The sequence below is a fragment of the Podarcis vaucheri genome (assembly GCF_965113315.1).
Source record: "Podarcis vaucheri genome assembly, chromosome: 12".
Lineage (NCBI taxonomy): Eukaryota > Metazoa > Chordata > Lepidosauria > Squamata > Lacertidae > Podarcis > Podarcis vaucheri.
This window is the reverse complement of record NC_138750.1, coordinates 65,086,800-65,105,264: the sequence shown is the minus strand read 5'-3', so window position 1 is coordinate 65,105,264 and position 18,465 is coordinate 65,086,800. Positions and strand designations below refer to the sequence as shown.

The 18,465-nt window shown below is 48.6% G+C and overlaps 2 protein-coding genes across 2 annotated transcripts; both read left to right on the top strand.

The window, feature by feature from the left end:
• Positions 1-1,897: 1,897 nt before the first annotated feature.
• LOC309515062 (lysozyme C, milk isozyme-like) lies at positions 1,898-7,785 on the top strand. Its single transcript, XM_082192675.1, has 4 exons — positions 1,898-2,076; positions 2,392-2,553; positions 6,101-6,179; positions 7,449-7,785. The coding sequence occupies exons 1-4, from the start codon at positions 1,932-1,934 to the stop codon at positions 7,513-7,515; spliced, it is 453 nt and encodes a 150-aa protein (XP_082048801.1). The 5' UTR covers positions 1,898-1,931; the 3' UTR covers positions 7,516-7,785.
• Positions 7,786-13,793: 6,008 nt separating this feature from the next.
• MRPS12 (mitochondrial ribosomal protein S12) lies at positions 13,794-15,794 on the top strand. Its single transcript, XM_082192676.1, has 2 exons — positions 13,794-13,883; positions 14,621-15,794. Exons 1-2 carry the CDS (start codon positions 13,835-13,837, stop codon positions 15,019-15,021), a joined length of 450 nt encoding a protein of 149 aa, XP_082048802.1. The 5' UTR covers positions 13,794-13,834; the 3' UTR covers positions 15,022-15,794.
• Positions 15,795-18,465: the final 2,671 nt, after the last annotated feature.

Sequence of the window (18,465 nt, the reverse complement as noted above, 5' to 3'; positions counted from 1 at the left end):
TTTGCAGACCTTAAAGTCCTCCGTGGGGCAGAACAGGAGAGGCAGTCCTGTAGGTACGAGGGTCCTAGGCCGTGAAGGGCTTTAAAGGTTAAAACCAGCACCTTGAACCTGATCCTGTACTCCACCGGGAGCCAGTGCACTGGGTGAATGTGATCTTGCAGCGAGGACCCCGTAAGGAGTCTCGCTGCAGCATTCTGCACCCGCTGGAGTTTCTGGGTCAGTCTCAAGGGCAGCCCCACGTAGAGTGAGTTACAATAATCCAGTCTGGAGGTGAGCGTCGTGTGGATCACAGTGGCGAGGTCGGGGCGAGAGACGTAAGGGACCAACTGCTTAGTTTGGCGGAAATGAAAAAATGCCGCCTATGTTGTCTTCTTGATCCTTGTCCATCCTGGCTGATTAAAGGAAGCCGGAAAGGGCTGGGCGGAAAGGGGTGGTGAATGCTTCTGTCTGTGAGGGAGCCTTCCGAGACCTGCTGAAAGAGGCTGTCATTAAACCACTTTTTTTAAAAAAATCTTTAGACCTGGCTAATATTGCCAACTATCACCCAGTCTCAAATCTTCCATTCTTGGGCAAGGTGACTGAGCAGGTGGTTGCTGAACAACTCCAGGCATGCCTGGAGGATGCAGACCATTTGGATCCCTTCCAGTTGGGATTCAGGCCTCACCACGGGACTGAAACTGCCTTGGTCGCACTGGTTGATGATCTCCGGCGGGCTAGGGACAACAGTTCTAGTTCTGTTTCCTAGTTCTGCTGGATCTCTCAGTGGCTTTTGATACCATCGACCATAGCATCCTTCTGGACCATCTTGAGGGGCTGGGAGCTGGGGGCACTGTTATACCAGCTCCATCTGGTATGCAGGATGAGACCCTGCCTGCCCGCAGACTGTCTCGCCAGAGTGGTGCGTGCTCTGGTTATCTCCCATTTGGACTACTGCAATGCACTCTACGTGGGGGCTACCTTTGAAGGTGGCTCAGAAATTGCAATCACCGTATTTTCTGCTCTATAAGACTCACTTTTTCCCTCCTAAAAAGTAAGGGGAAATGTGTGTGCATCTTATGGAGCGAATGCCGGCTGCGCAGCTATCCCAGAAGCCAGAACAGCAAGAGGGATTGCTGCTTTCACTGCACAGCGATCCCTCTTGCTGTTCTGGCTTCTGAGATTCAGAATAATTTTTTTCTTGTTTTCCTCCTTTCCTAAAACTAGGTGCATCTTGTCATCTGGTGCGTCTTATAGAGCAAAAAATACAGTAATCCAGAATGCGGCAGCTAGACTGGTGACTGGGAGCGGCCGCCGAGACCATATAACACCGGTCTTGAAAGACCTACATTGGCTCCCAGTACGTTTCTGAGCACAATTCAAAGTGTTGGTGGTGACCTTTAAAGCCCTAAACGGCCTCGGTCCTGTATACCCGAAGGAGCATCTCCACCCCCATCATTCTGCCCAGACACTGAGATCCAGCACCGAGGGCCTTCTGGCGGTTCCCTCCCTGCGAGAAGTGAGGTTCCAGGGAACCAGGCAGAGGGCCTTCTCGGTGGTGGCGCCTGCCCTGTGGAACGCCCTCCCAGCAGATGTCAAGGCAATAAACAACTATTTTACTTTGAAAAGACAACTGAAGGTGGCCCTGTTTAGGGAAGTTTTTAATGTCTGGTGCTGTACTGTTTTTAATATTCAGCTGGAAGCCGCCCGGAGTGGCTGGGGAAACCCAGCCAGATGGGTGGGGTAAAAATAATAAATTATTATTATTATTATAGTTGTAGCCTGCACCTACACAGAAAGGGAGGCATTGAAGATTACACCCAAACTCTTGTCGGAAGGCACTGGCAATTCTCTCAAGGGATGGGCGTTCTGTTTTCCATCTGGACTCCGCCCAAAACATTGGTCTACAAAAGCCACTGAGGATCCCAGAGAACCAAAGCATCACTCTCCAGGGAATGGCAGAGATGAAGGTTCTGTCCCTCACCCTCTTCTGCCTCCTCCTTGCAGGAAATGAAGCCAAAAGGTTTGATAAATGTGAACTGGCTAAGCGTATGAAACAGGAGGGGATGGATGGCTATCATGGCGTCAGCCTGGCGGACTGTGAGTTTGCTCTTCCTTTTGCTTCAACTTTGCAATTTCTGGTGTTTTAAGGGCAAAGCTGAAATGGGGACTTCTTTTTGGGAAAAGGCTCACACACCCTGCTGCCCATCAAAATGTCCCAACTTTCCTTTGTTGTTTGTGCAAATTTCTATTTAAGGCCATGGGGGGGGTAGACGTTACAGACAGCTTCCGTAGTGAACATTGAAAGAAAGTTTTTGAATTATTCTGTTTCAAAATGCTGCAACTTTGACAAAAAAAAGTGCACCCCGAGCGTATACCCAAATTGTAGCCTTTTTCTTGTCCACTTTGTTCCAGGGGTCTGTACTGCTTTTTATGAAAGCAGATTTGACACCAGTGCCGTTGGGCCACCAGACTCCGATGGCAATCGTGACTATGGAATCTTTCAGATAAGCAGCCGCTGGTGGTGCGACAATGGACATCGCCCAACAACCAACATGTGTGGAACCTCCTGCAATGGTAAGCAACTTGATACTGCAGGGATTGCTAGCTCACACTTCTTTAAATCAGTTCACATTTGAAGGTGAATCTACCTAATTTGCACTTTCTGAAATAATACACGGAAAAAGACACAGCACATTCTTCAAAACTCACACTTCTAATCTTGCAATGCCCTTCTCAAGCCAACTGCATTGGGCACAGTATGCCTACAAATAGATATATTTGCAAAAGTTACATACAAAAGTACATTAGATTACAAAAAAAAATTGTATACAAAGCTGTCATTCAGGAGAATTTCACACTAAAAAACTGCTGAATTTACAAGAAGACTTTTAAAAGAAAGAAATCCCCAACCTACCTACCTCCACCGCTAGGTGTCTCTGTCCAGCTCTCAGGACTGTCCTTAGTCAGTAGTCCCCAATGTTTTTGGTATGGTGACCAACAAATCCAAATTTGCAAGACATGGTGACTACAGATTTATTGTCAAAAGAATTTTGAACCTTAGGACTTCCATAAATGCTGGTACCATTATTTTAATAAATTTTAAAATGTGTCTCCCACACTTCTCTCTTCCTGTGCCCCCATCTTTGTTGAATTTGTGATGAACTTTTAATGACAGACTTAATAATAAAAATTAAAACTACATAATGAAATTCAAAATGTTTCACATAGTATAGGTTCCATTTATTCATTTGAGTTAAAGGCATTTGAGTGAGCACAGGAAAAATTGTAGAGAGTACAGTCATTGCTGCTTTCCTCGCCCCCCCCCCCTTCATGTTTACCATGGGAAGCCAGCTGTGCCCTGTTTGTCCTGTCTGTGCCACTAAATATTGTTTTTATATGCAAACATACACACTGGTACTGCTGTTGTTGAATAACACCAGGGAGTACTCCTTGCACCAGGAAAATCTATACAAGGTAGCCAGACAATACTATTGCATACACACAGAGCACACACCTCATCATCATCATCATCATCATCATCATCATTTATTTATACCCCGCCCATCTGGCTGGGTTTCCTCAGCCACTCTGGGCAGCTTCCAACAAAAGAGTTAAAATACATTAAAACATTAAAAGCTTCCCTGAACAGGGCTGCCTTCAGATGTCTTCTAAAAGCCTGGTAGTTGTTGTTCTTTTTGACATCTGGTGGGAGGGCGTTCCACAGGGCGGGCGCCACCACCAAGAAGGCCCTCTGCCTGGTTCCCTGTAGCTTTGCTTCTCACAGTGAGGGAACCGCCAGAAGGCCCTCGGAGCTGGACCTCAGTGTCCGGGCAGAACAAGGGGGTGGAGCAGAGGCTTGACAACCATATGTCAGGAGTGCTCTGATGGTGTTTCCTGCTTGGCAGGGGGTTGGACTCGATGGCCCTTGTGGTCTCTTCCAACTCTATGATTCTATGATTCTATGACACTCCTTCAGGTATACTGGGCCTTTGAGGCTGTTTAGGGCTTTAAAGGTCAGCACCAACACTTTGAATTGTGCTTGGAAACGTACTGACACATACAGACCACAGACATACAGACAAGTTTTGTGTCTCTTGCTCCACCTTATACTACACAGATATACAATCACTCAGATATGCCTCTCTCTCTCTCTGCTCAGGCGCTTGTCTCCCTCTCTCTCATGCACCACACGTGCAAGCGTGCATCCCTCTGCCCTCACCAGCAGCGCAGTGTGGGTTGCCGCCCCCTCCCTGGTTGGGGCGGGGGCCAGGGGGTGGCACGCAGAGCCCCCAGAGGGTGGACGGAGCCCGCCCCCAGCAGGCTCTTTGACTGCTGCCTCCATCCACCTGCCCACCAGACCAACCTGCCTGCCGCTGTGCCTCAGCTGCCAGGGCTCGGTGCCTGTCATGGGGATCTTCTTCTTCTTCTTCTTCTTCTTCTTCTTCTTCTTCTTCCTCTGTGGCAATCACTCGTAGCCGAGTAAGATTGTCTACCATAAACATGGTTTCAACAGTGAATTGTAGAGGCCAATCCTGGATCCCCACGTCCTTCCACAGGGGGGACATTGGTTTCTGGGCAGGAGTTGATCACGGTGAGGATTGGCCAAGCGTGCCTTCCTCTTAGCACCTTTCTCCCTTGTGTCCTGAGTTCGAGTGTCTTCAAAGCCCAGGACACCTTTGGTCAAGGCTGGTCTCCAGCTGCAGCGCTCACAGGCCAGTGTTGCCCGATGGTTGCCTCCTGCTGTGCCTCAGCTGCCAGGTCTCGGTACCTGATTGCACACCCTCAAAAATGTGTGCTGGGGCGATGACCCCTCTGGCTCCTCCACGCTACACCTCAGCCCCTCTCACACACAGACACACACTGCCCTCTTCCCTTCTGACCACACATACATGTAACCCCTTTTTCTCACTTGCACAAAACAACATGTAAATCTGTCCCTCCCTTCTTCCATCACACACACATCACAAATACATCTCTTCCACCTCCCTCACACAACTTGCACATCTCTCTCGCAGTCACACACACATTACTTGAGCGCTAATATCCCAATTCTAAAAAGCATCTTCATAGGGCTAAAGAACCACCTGCCAGCAGTGCCACCTAGTGGGCAGCAACACCCCTTACCATCCGAGGAGACCTCTGCCTCTCCTTTACTTCTCCAACCCTTTTAAAAACAAAACATCCCAGCACAAGGCAAAGGAGGCACCTGCTTGTGGCTGATGGATAGCAGAATCCTGAATGTGCCGGGGCAGCCCTGCGGCTCCTCCCCATCGCACCCCTGCCACTTAGTCTTACTTATCATGGGACAAAGAAGGCAGGCAGCGGCAGCCGGAGCATGCAGGGATCACTGTACATCTCCTTCCTTCCTTTCATTTTATTCCAAGTAATCTGGAGGCCGGCAGCTGTGTGAAGAAAGGTCCTAGCACTCCTTACCAAAGTATTCCAACGGGGGGGGGGGGAGCACTGAAGAACTTGACCCACTTCAGCTGGTTTGGCTGCCCACTTGCAGGTCGGGACCCACAGGCGGGGAAACATGGCCCTAGGCCGTGACCTTGATGTTTGATGCCTGCTTGAATCTAAGGCCATGGCTCTGGGAGAAGGCAGACCCCCTTGGGGGTGTTGACGCTGTGTACCCCTTCATGGCAGGCCCAGGTTGTAGATATGTGTAAGTAAAGCATATAATATTGGTCAGGCTGGCCCCCTCCAAGGGGTGGGGTGCAAAACTGTGCCTCTCCACTCGGGTTCAGAGTGGCTGGCATCCCACCAGGCCATCAGCGAGCTCCCCAGACCACTGGGCAATACAGCTCCTTACCCTGGGTTCGAGGGGCAAGGAGGGTGTTGATGCAGGGCAGAAGAGGAGGCAGCCATGGGGGGCAGGGAGGCAGAAAGAAAGACTGAACTAACGGACCAATCACGTCCAAAAAATGGAACTGATGTGTCCTTGACCTCTGACATTTGACCTCTAACCCTCTAATTCAGGCTTGGAGTTGGATAGACCTCTAGGAAAAGGCATTCCACAGTTCAGAGGCAGCCTCTGCAACCTTGGGGGTGTTTGTATTATGGGGTTTGCATTTTAGGAATCCCCAGTAACCTCCTTTGCTTTCTGACAAATCTTTGCCAGCATTCTTAAATGATGACATCACAGATGATATCAAATGTGCCAAGAGGATAGTCCTTGACCCCAACGGGATGGGTGCCTGGTAAGTGCTAATATCTCAGGGCTTGTAACATTCAATACCTGCCAAGTTTTCTGTTCACATAACTGTGTAGAGGAAGGTGGTTTCACTTGACTGTTGTACAGCTGGTAGCTAAAGATCCTTCCCCAATAGGCACTGACAAGGGCTAAAGATGCTTCCTTAAATGTACAGCCAGTAGTGCCCCCACTGCTCTGGGACCCTGCTGCCCTTCTCCACTTCCCCTGAGTAACTGGCAGCATCACCCAGTGCTGGGAAGCCAGGAAAAGACCGCAGCCCCACCCGCATCACAAAGCCAGCCACCACTGTGTGCAGCAAACACTTGGTAGCTGTCTTGGTGGGGATTTAAGGACATGATTTGGCAACTGAGCCAATGTGGAGTAGTGGTAAGAGAGGACCTGGGAGCCCAGAGATCAAATCCTGACTCAGCCAGGAAGTTCACAGGTTGACACTGAGTCAGTCACTGTCTCACAACACAGCCTACAGTGTTTTTCTAAGGGGAAGAGCCATGTATGCCACCTTGAGCTCCTTTTAGAAAAGGTGGGGTATAAATGTAGTAATAAATACATTGGAGTGCAGGAAAGGAGGAGACAGTCTGAGTTCTGTCATGGGCTGGAGCGAAGTCCTGGGGCAGATGGTTCACTTCCCAAGTTTGCTTGGAGGTCTTTCGCAGAAGGCTATCAATGCTTAGCAGCCACAATGACTCTGTTCCACCTCCATTGTTAGGCACAATGTGCCTCTGAATGTGCTTTTCACTCACTGGACCATCACCTTGTCGCGGTGTATGGGCTTGCACGTTCCTATGACCCTTGGGAGCGAGGCAATCGGGAATCTCGTACTCCCAGCAGGGTCCCCCAAGGTGGTAGGGTCAAAGGGGAGGAGCTAGACAAAGAATGGTCCAAGAAGTCCTCAGTGGTAGGACCGTGAAATCTGGAAGCCCCTAGTCATGAACCGGCACATGGGAGGTGGATACAGATTCAGTTGCTCAGACTCAAGGAATGAGGCAGTTGAGCAGCACGACAGCTGTATCCATGACTGAGCAGTAAAGTTCCATGGGATGGGATGGGAAGCAAAATTTTGCTAGAAGGGCATCATGGGCTGTTAATAGGTAGACTTCCCGTTGACCGCTTAAACTGATCATCAGCAGAGAATGACCCTGCAGCTGGAAATGTTGTGGAGCTTTTAAAGAAGATCCACCTCACTTGTAGTTAGTTATCCAAGCAACAGTCATGTGGCTTCCCTTGCTTCATTTTTTGCTCTTATTCTGACTTTTAGGGTTGCTTGGAGGGAACATTGCAAAGGAAAAGATCTCTCTGAGTGGACAAAAGATTGCAATCTTTGAGTTCCATGGTCCTGAATGAATTCCAGCATTTCTCTTGAGATCCCCTTTGATGAAACATCTACCTACTGCCATATAATCAAACTCCAGCTGCTTCTTTCTGGGCTAGCATTGGCATGTTGTGCCCCACCCCATGGTGGAGGGAAATGGCCCTCTTTCTAGATGAGGGAAAGGGATTATTATTTTTAAGTGTGTCTGGGGTGGTGAGTCATCTTGCTTTGGATTGAGAGCTTCTCTGCTTGAAAATCTTCAATAAACTGAACATAAACAAAACTCTTTTCTTGCTTGATTGGTAAATAGAAATAACAGAATTAGGTTAAGCATCATCGTCTCATCATAATTGGCAGGGAGGTGCAAAGGCGTATCAAGGCCCCTTGCACCCCGGCAAGGAGCTGTATGGGCACACACCCACACCAGAAAAATCACTTCTCGCACATGTGATCTTGCTGCGACAGCAGCAACGCACTGCCACACACATACACATCATAATCTTCCGCAGTCTACCTTCATGCTTCCTTGCCATCTCTCCCACCACTCAGCTCCCACCTCTTGTCTAAACTCATGACCTTATACAGATAACTAGTGACAGATGTCTGAGGTGACTTACAAATGTCAGATGGATTGGAAAATGGGCCTCAAGTTTGCAGTCAGTTTAAAATTGGAACACATCCTATAACATTCCCATTATTTCCTGTCTGACGTTCTCCTGCTTATTACTTCTGGTACATCCTATTATGAAGTTTTCCAGGCATTCTATTAACCCTCCAAAGGACCAGAATTGCCTTGATTTGGACTGGGTCTGCAGTGCTGAGGAAGAGGCCTAACCCTTTCTCCCCACATCAGGGGCCTTCCTGAAGATGTCAGCTGAGGGGGAAACTCAAACGTCAGGTGTGGCGCCGCAAGATAGCTATATCAACCAACACACGTCTCTCCTCTTAAGTGCAGGGGCACTGCTGGGTTTAAGCAGGGTTGGTCAATGGGGATCAGGGGCATGATGGATGAGGCCATAAATTTCCCACTGCAGTCATAAATGTCTGCCCACGTACTGCAGCAAAATAGTAGTCTGGCTACGAAGAGAATTGCTGTGCTTGGACAGAGAATGACACATCAGATGTGAAACCTAAAACAGGATGTAAGCAGGCGCCCAGGGCCCTTCTGACCCCTTGAGCTTTAGAAATGGGGAAGTTCCAGCTTTGCAAACAGTTTTTGGAAATATTCCTTATTTCCCCAACTGTTCAACTTAATCAAACCTTGTTCTGATGGTATGGATTTATTCGTTTGGGGTGGTGCACATCTCTTTGTTTTGTTACTGGAGAAATCTGAGGGCTCCCTTGGACAAAAAAACCAGGACCCCAGCCAGGAATCCCAGAGCAAAACAGCAGCCAGGAGGCTTGGTCTTGATTGAAGACTGTCACGACAGGACTCCCACCTGCCACCAGGTGAAACGAAATGGAAGCCCAGAACAAAAGAAGACCCCAACTTTTATTAGTTACTAATCCCCCAAGCTACACCCCTAAAACTACATCACAACTACATCATGACTACATCATTGACACATCACAAAAAGGAGGGGTTGAGGGAGGAGTTGTGGTGGTAAGTATCTTGTATCTGAGTATCTTGTCCCCTGGCTGGTCCCCCCCCCCCCACTGAGTCATTTCCAGAGGACAAAGGGGAGTTGGCAGTTTCCTGCCCCCAGAGGGAAGATCTGATTATTGTCCTTTGTTCCAGTCCATGTTGAATCCACTCCCATATGCAAGTCCTTTGTGACTTTGATGGTCTTCTGTCTGGGACCATCAAGGTTGTCATGCCGACTGGGTAGGGCTCCTGAGTACGTGTTGGTACGCTTAAGGGATTATGACCATCTTGTATCCAGTAGCCACCTTTGCAATCTTATCTCCGAAGGGGGGAACGGTTGCAGGAACACCCCCCCCCCATCATTCAGTTTGTACACCCACTCACACACGACATATGCGACGTTTCTGTTATAAATTCATAGTAAATCAACCGTACATTGGATTTACACCAGTCCACATTTATTTTGCTCCATGAAGGAAGGACTATCAAAGGGGGATGGTTTGATACAGGACGGCCATAATACAGGACGGTCTACAGCTATTTGCTCTGGTTGGTGGCTGGACTTTTTCCTTTATTCCGCAGGGACCCGTGGGCTCTGCCCGACCAGCTGGGTGACTGAGCAGCCTCACATCTAGGTTTTTCCGTAACAGGACCAAGTATTGGACACTGGAGAGATGTGCCATTGCCGTAGCTGCCTTGCCAATACGCTTGTTCGGCTCAGTGTCAATGGAGTGGTTGCTTCTAATGGTGGAGCCCAGGTAGACAACGTCATCTTCCACCTCATGCATAGAACTGTTGTGTTGGAAGGCATTCCAAGGGTCACCTAGTCCAGTGATGCAGAAATGATGCGTCGAGTGCTGGACACATCCTGACCCAGAATGATGGCCTTCGCTGCTCTGGTGGTGAGGCCAAACTCTCTGCAGACTTGAGCAAAACAGTGAGTGAGTCTCTGCGGAGCTTCCTCAGAGTGCGCTGTCAAGGCTGCATCATCAAACTCTTTCAGCTCTACAATTTGATGATTCTGTGAAATATCTGAACAGCTGCCACAGGGAAGATTTAATAAAGTTAACACTTTTTTTTATCCCTTTGGAGCTGCACTGTATCTTTTTACTTTGTCCTTCCAGTCCGTGGTGCTTTGTGGTATAAATCTTTGATTCTTCACTTTCCTTCTTTTTGTTACCTTTGCACTTTTGCTTGTGTGTTAACAAATCAATAAATTTTTTTAGGAATAAATAAAGAAGGGCCGGGGAGCCCCCTGTGCTCCATGGTGGGCCACCCTCAGCTTCACTTGTTTTATTTATTTGTTTGTAAAAGTATTTATGTACAGTGGTACCTCAGGTTATGGGACACGGGTGGCGCTGTGGGTAAAACCTCAGTGCCTAGGACTTGCCGATCGTATGGTCGAATCCCCGTGGCGGGGTGAGCTCCCGTCGTTCGGTCCCAGCTCCTGCCCACCTAGCAGTTCGAAAGCACCCTTAAGTGCAAGTAGATAAATAGGTACCGCTTTATAGCGGGAAGGTAAACGGCGTTTCCGTGTGCTGCGCTGGTGCTGGCTCGCCAGAGCAGCTTCATCACGCTGGCCATGTGACCCGGAAGTGTCTCTGGACAGCGCTGGCCCCCGGCCTATTAAGTGAGATGAGCGCACAACCCTAGAGTCGGACACAACTGGCCCGTACGGGCAGGGGTACCTTTACCTTTACCTCAGGTTACATACGCTTCAGGTTACAGACTCTGCTAACCCAGAAATATTACCTCGGATTAAGTACTTTGCTTCAGGATGAGAACAGAAATTGTGCAACAACAGCACAGCAGCAGCAAGAGGCCCCATTAGCTAAAGTGGTGCTTCAGGTTAAGAACGGACCTCCGGAAAGAATTAAGAACATAACCAGAGGTACCACTGTACTGCTAAAGCACAAAATCTCTCAAAGCAGTTTGCATTTAAAATATATTTTTTAAAAAACCTACAACAAAATCATTTCAAAAAATCAAAACTAAAAACAACTGAAAAGCAAATCAAGATTTACCAATCTCTGCAGCTTCCCCTCCAGCTCACGTGTCTGCAGCCTGATGAAATAAATAATTAATTGCCTCCCCCCCCCCCCAGGGGTCCTTGTCTCAGAAGGAGGACCGGGACCTCGGAAGGAGCGCGATTGGAGGCTCCATACCGGTCGGGAAATGACACAGACCACAGAAGGATTTGGAAAAAGCAAAGCCTGATCCTTTATTGGAAAAAAAAAACAGAAAAGAAACAAAAACTGTTGCAACAGGGTCCCCGCTCATGTAATGAAACGGAGTGAGACCCCAAAGAAAAGGACTGCCTTGACTCTTATACCTTTTGGTTTCCATACAAATCAAGAACAGTGGAGGTGGCCGGAAGAGACATGAATGGCATGAGGAGTGGATTAACATAAGGTAAGTAGGATGTTGGAAGACTTTTGGGAGGCGTCAGTCCTATTTAATTCTGGATCTACTTATTGGCTTCTCCTTTATCTACAGGAAAATACCTCTGCAACTGCTGATAATCAGCATGCAGATGCTCAGGAAATTGGAGTTCTTGTTGAAACTGCACTGAAAAGGATATATCAAGAACTCTGGCCAAAAGTTTCAATATAAGGAATAATTCCTACTCAAGAGTTGAAATGAAAAACGTGTATATTCTGCTAAGAATAACAGTTTGAAGCTAGTAGTAAATTTAAACACAACGTGTAAGTACGATAGTTTTAAAGTAATGGTAAGTTTGGATACAACGTTTAAGTACAGAAATAATGTAGTTTCAAATATACAGTGATATAGTACAAAGGTACATGAAATACCAGTGCACAACAATTGTTTTATACAAGTCTCAATAGCAGTCAAAAAGAGTCCACATTATATAAAATCAGAATAAAGAATAAAGTATCAAATAGGGCCAAAAAGGAGTATCCGGAGTGTGAATCAGACGTATGACTCAGTAGTGGTGACCAGGACAGGGCCCTGTTTCGGAGTACACGCCTTCTTCAGCTCGGTTGTTTGACAACTATAAATCTGTTGGAAGTCTGTATCATTTAATTCTTTTATGTTTCTTTTTCGACATGCGTCTTAGATAATTGCATCCAAGTTTTCTTGCGTTTCTCTGTGCGTTTTTCAGTGTGGTAGAGTGTGTTTTTGGCAGCCTTTTGGATACAAACTGAGTCAAGTACATACATTTTTAAATACTTTGGTTGTTACATTCTTCAAAACTACATTTTGGATACATTCAGAAAAGTACAGCATAATACAACATTTCAGTAAAGATACATTCTGATACGGAAGGGGGGGGCATGTCTTCTTCACCTTCTTCCTTGCTACAATATATCCATTTATTTCCAATTGTCAATGTCAAAAGGGACTAAAATCTATAAAATTCATAGAAAATCAACGTGCCAATTTGCTCAATTTCTCTAGGACTCCATGACACCTCCCCTGTCCTCCATAATCCCTCAAGCAAGGTGTCAAGACCCTAATCCTGTCAAATCGCTCTGCCAAGCCTTTCCTCCGGGCAATGCCAGGTGACAGACTATGCATACATGGACCATTGTCTTCTCAGGATGTGCTTATCTGCGCATATCTCCAGCTCTGCATATCCCCCCTCCCTCCTCCATATGTTAATCCGGTGTAATGTATTCATGATGTAATCTGTGTAACCCAACCTCTTCCTGTCAAAATAAGAAAAATTCCTTCCAGTAGCACCTTAAAGACCAACTAAGTTAGTTCTTGGTATGAGCTTTCGTGTGCATGCACACTTCTTCAGATACACTGAAACAGAAGTTGTCAGACCCTCATACCAAGAACTAACTTAGTTGGTCTTTAAGGTGCTACTGGAAGGAATTTTTTTATTTTGACTATGGCAGACCAACACGGCTACCTACCTGTAACTCTTCCTAATGTATTTGTGATGTAATCTGTGTAACCCAACTTCTTCTTAATGTATTCATGATGTAACTGGGATGTATTTTGCACTGTACTCTGGGATATGGAGGGAAATTTCAAAAGTTCATGTCACCCCTTTCTCGCTGTTCAATCTCGCCTTGAACCTTGGATCTTCTGCAGTTGCTCCTGCGTCCGGCTGAGCTCATTTTCCTCCGCAGGGACCCACGGACTTAGTCCGATGAGCTGGGTGGCAGAGTAACCCCGCACCCAGATTTGAGCGTAACACATTCACAATTACATTTTGTAAGGAAAATACACTTGAAAAGATACATTTTGTGGAGAACGAGATACACCTCAGTCGGGGCACCTCGGCCAGAATATATGCAGACTCCTTTCATGAGACAGACATGGCAAAAGGCACATGAAACCCCATTCACCGAAACCTGGAAAGATGCAGTCTTCCAGGCACCCTTTATTCCTCTTTTTGGGGAGCAAGATATAACTCGGATATTAGTGGGGGGGGGGTCACTGTCCTTTACTCCCCTCTCTGCCCCTGACGACTCTCTCGCAACACTGACGAGCAAAGGAAACGGCTTCGCTCCCTTTGGAGGTCGCCGAAATGAGCGGCTGGAGGGAGAGCGCCCGGCCAAGGATAGGCAAGCTCTATGGCGGAAATAAGATCCCGCCTTGGACTCTATGGTCACTTCCGGCACTGCAGAGTCGGAGGCGTCACAGGCCGTGAAATACGGGGGCGGGGCCTCTGTCGTTGACACCGGAAGTTCTCCCTCCGGCAATCTTTTCCTTCCTTTTCAGGGGCCTTCCTTCCGGTCCCGGTGGGCAAGCGAGACCGAGGCGCAGGATGGCTCCGGCGGGGCTGCTGCGGGCGCTGGCGGCTCCTCTGCGCTGGGGTAGGCGGCCGGCGGGAGAGCCTCCTGCCCTGCTCCGTGCGCCCCGGAGGGCCGCTGCTCCCCGGCGGGAGGGGGCTGGGAAGGGGGGCCGGTTCCCGAAGGGCGTCTGTGCCGGCGGGACCTCAGTCTCCCCGCCTGGCCTGGGCGCGGGTGGGCCAGGGGTGGGGCGGGCAGGGCGCCCTCTCCGATCAGGGTCAGAACCGAGGAGAGCCTGGCTGGATCCCGGCCAGCACCCTCTCCCCACGGTCACCAACTGGGGGCAGGATCGGAGCACAAGAGCAACGCCATTTCGGCTTGGGGTTCCCAGAAGCTGGTACTTGGAAGCATTGCTGCTTCTGAGCCCGGAGGCAGAGCACAGCCATCACCAAGAGCCCTCCTCCTCTCCTCCTCCTCTGTAAAATTGTCTTAAGTGGGTGGCCATCGCTGCTTCCTGGAGGAGCAAGTTCCACAGTTTAACTGCCCTGCGTCAAAAAAGTCTCCCTTTTATCTGCCCTGAATCTTCTAATATTTAGCTTCATTGCATGTCAAGAGGTCCTAAGGCGAAAGAGAGACGCTTTTCTCCACCCACTCTCTCCATGCCAGGCTTAACTTTATCAACTTCTACCATGTTGCCTCTCACTCACCTAAGCCAAGAGGCTCCAATTGCCACCACCTTTCTTCCTGGGGTGTGTGTGTGTCTCCACCCCCTTGGTCATTTGGGTGGCCCTTTCCTGACCCTTGCCTTTTTCTTTTGCCAGGAGCTGCTGCCCTCCCTCGCAGCTTCCTTCCACCACCCTGGCCGGTGCTGCCGCCCCCGAGCTGCCCTATGGCCACCCTCAACCAGATGCACCGCAAAGGCCGCCCCAAGCTGCCTCCGCCAAAGCCCGGCCCCACCGGTGGCTGCCCCCAGCTCAAAGGGGTGGTGCTGAAGACCATGATCCGAAAGCCCAAGAAGCCCAACTCGGCCAACCGCAAGTGCGCCCGTGTGCGGCTCAGCAACGGCAAGGAGGCCATCTGCTTCATCCCGGGCGAAGGGCACAACCTGCAGGAGCACAGCATCGTCCTGGTGGAGGGCGGGAGGACACAGGACCTGCCAGGGGTCAAGCTCAAGGTCGTGCGGGGAAAGTATGACTGTGCCCATGTACAGAAGAAGAAGTGAGCCCAGGCTGGGCCAGGCATGGAGCCAACTGGGCCTGCGCTTTCACAGGCAGCTTCCAGAAGCCTCCGGGGCTGTGGATTGCAGTGAAGGAGGCAGAGCAAAGGATCTCTCTCTGGGAGAAAACTTCCATTCCTGGAGACTTGGCTTGGAGGGTGCCTGGGACTCTTTTCCAGCTGGAATTTTTCAAGGCAATTGGCTGCCTCTTCTTCTAGATGGCAGGTGCAGCATGCCAAGAGAACGAGGAGAACTCCAAGGCATGGTGGGGGGGGGGGAGAGGGAGGGTTTTGTGTTCCTAAATAAAGAGTGGCGTGATAACTTCCCTGCCTCAGTCTTTTGGAGAGATGGATTCAAAGCCATTGCGGGGGTTGGACTAGATGCTGTCTTGGGTTCCTTCCAACTCTGCAATTCTGCACTCACGCTTGCCCTGGCCTGTTTCATACCCAGTCTCTCCTGTAGTTTCCCCAAATATTCTTTGATCTTATGACTGTTGGGGACATTCCCAGATATCTTAATTTGCTTGGAATTATTTTTGGGGATAACCAGAAGGAAACTAGATCAGCACGGTTCAGCATAGCTTCCCGTTGATCTTTTGCTCCGTTGCAGTGGCAACTCTGGGCAAGGCCAGAGGCTTCCTGAGGTGGCGTGAAGTCTACCTTGGTTTCCTTTCTTTTGGAAGCAGGTCACAGCTACATGTCTCTCTCCACCACCACAGCAGATGCAAGCTGCCTTCATATTCTGTGACTGTGTGTGTCAATAAGGGAAAACACACCAAACCATTAGTCTCTTCCTTCATTTCCTTTCCTTTCTCCCTTCTTTGCTGTCAACAACATACAATTATGAGACAAAACACAGAATAGGGATTGAAAACTGGACAATGTTAGTAAAATCCTTTATTCTCTTAACATTAGTCGTGCTGGATTCCAGACTGTCCATACTTATCATTTGATATGGGTGCTCCTAAGAGAAGCTGTTTCTGGTGCTTAGAGATCACCCTTTGTCAGGTTTAAGGATTGTGCACCATCTTCAGAAACAGGAGACAAAAATTCTGTGGCAGAATCACAGCCAGTTTTGCTTTAGTCTTAGGTATCCATCATTCACAGAAAGGTGTTGCTAGATGTCCCTGCAGAGTCTGCGGTGGCCCTTTCACTGTACCCACACATAGCTGTCAACATTTCCCTTTTTTGAAGGGAAATAAATTCCCTTATTCCGAATAGGATTCCTTGCAAGAAAAGGGGAAAGTTGACAGCTATGTACCCACAGCTTGCCTTAGGGCAAGGCAAGTCTCCTTGGACAGAATGGCCACAGATACAGCAGCGACTCTTGCCCTTCTTGAAGCAGCCCGGTAATACTGATCTCAAATATTTGCTTGCTTGTTCTCTCCTTTATTTATTGGATTTTATACCTAGATAGTCCCATGGACTGCAAGAAGATCAAACCTCTCCATTCTGAAGGAAATCAGCCCTGAATGCTCACTGGAAGGACAGATCGTGAAGCTGAGGCTCCAATACTTTGGCCACCTCATGAGAAGAGAGGACTCCCTGGAAAAGACCCTGATGTTGGGAAAGATGGAGGGCACAAGGAGAAGGGGACGACAGAGAATGAGATGGTTGGATGGTGTTCTTGAAGCTACTAGCATGAGTTTGATCAAACTGCGGGAGGCAGTGGAGGACAGAAGTGCCTGGCGTGCTCTGGTCCATGGGGTCACGAAGAGTCGGACACGACTAAACGACTAAACAACAACAACAATACCTAGATACTGTAATTCCCCTCAAAACCTTGACCTGGCTAGCTATGATTTTGCCTCACTGTGTGCGTAGAGGGCTGGCAACTGCTGTTACGGTGGCATTCTACTAGGGAGAGCTCGAAGCACTGGTTGTGGAAAGTTAATGGCAGCATGGATGCAAGCTCCTCTGTGCTTAGCTGCTGAGAAGGTGTTTTGCCGCAATGTTCAGCAGCAGAGAAATTGAACCCACCTCAATGGTTATAGCTACCCAAGTGCAGCATCCCCAGTGAGAGATTTTCTTGCTGCCACAAAGGTCTTGCCACAGTGCCTTCAAGGACCATTCAGGGGCAAGATGCACGCAGAGTGGGGATGCTCACTGATGCAACAGGATGTGCCTGTATCCTCTTTGCTGGTTGGACGAGCGTTGGATCATTACCCAGTTGCTCTCTGCCCAACCAGACCCAAAGACCAGTCCCTTGTTTGGCCAAAGCCAGAATGATAGAGCAAGGTCTCCTTCCCCCAAGTCCGGCTGAGGAGGCAGAAACTGGTCTCTTCTACCTGACTTGCAACTCTCCCTTCCTGGAGCATCTGCTGCTGCCGCTGCAGCAAGCGCCTCCTTCAGTGCCCCATAGCAGGACTTCTCTGAGACAGGTTGAAAAAGACTCCTGGAGGTGTAAGGAATAATTGTAATTGCTGAGGGGAAGACACCCCTCACATGCTCAGAGGCACTCTTGAGTATAAAAAATGGGCAGAATCACAGAAATTAACAGGAGGACAAGTTGGCTGCACTGGTGGGCAACAGGGAGAGGAACCCTCCTAACTATGATGCCCCCGTTTCCCTCAAATGTGAGAATCAAGGTGCCTAACCAGTGGCTCTCCTCAGTTCAAACACTGGCTGATGGTCAAGGATGATGGGAATTGTAGTCTGTCATCTGGCAATCCACTGGTTCTCCACCCCTGCTCTAGAAAATGTGCAGTGGGCTTTGGGGGCAGACCTCTGGGCAAGAGAGCTTGGCAAACTCTGGCAAACTGAAGCAGCAGAACAACCCGTCGTCGCGGAGGACAACTGGAGGCCTGGGCTTTGGGGAGGAGGGGGCAAGAAGGGTCTTCCTGGGTGGAGAGGGGCTCCCCACAGGGCTCAGGAGCTTGCCAGGGGCAGAAGAAGACATATAGCGGTTGGGTAAGAGTTCCCAGCCTGAGCTTGGAGGGCAAGTCGTTTTATGGGGCGGGACTTAATTTTTGCACATTTCTTCAGGGAGCGGTCTTAAGAATATGTTTCTGGGCGTGAAGAATTCAAATTTCTTAAGTTTGTGACTAGATAACGTTTAGCTTGGCAAATCTACATTTGATTAAAAAGCACATCAACTGCTTTCGGAAAACCAAATAATTTTAATTTTACCTTTTGAAAGTGTCAGGAAATGCTAAAAATGAATAGGATTAATAAATAAAAGTAAAAATATTAATATAAAATATAACTGCAGTCATTTTTAATGATGTCCATGCCATCTTACACACAGTTTACTTACCAAGCAAAACTAAGTTATATTAATTTAACCAAGAAATCTTTTGAATTTCCAAGTCATTACAACTTTGTTGTAAAAGTCAGCACACCCTACTGTACTTGTCCCTTCACTGTGCCCCCCCCCCAGTCCTTGTGTTTCTTGTGCTCATTCACATCCTGCACCAAGCTCTGTTTTGCAAAGGGAACTGGGGGCCCCCTG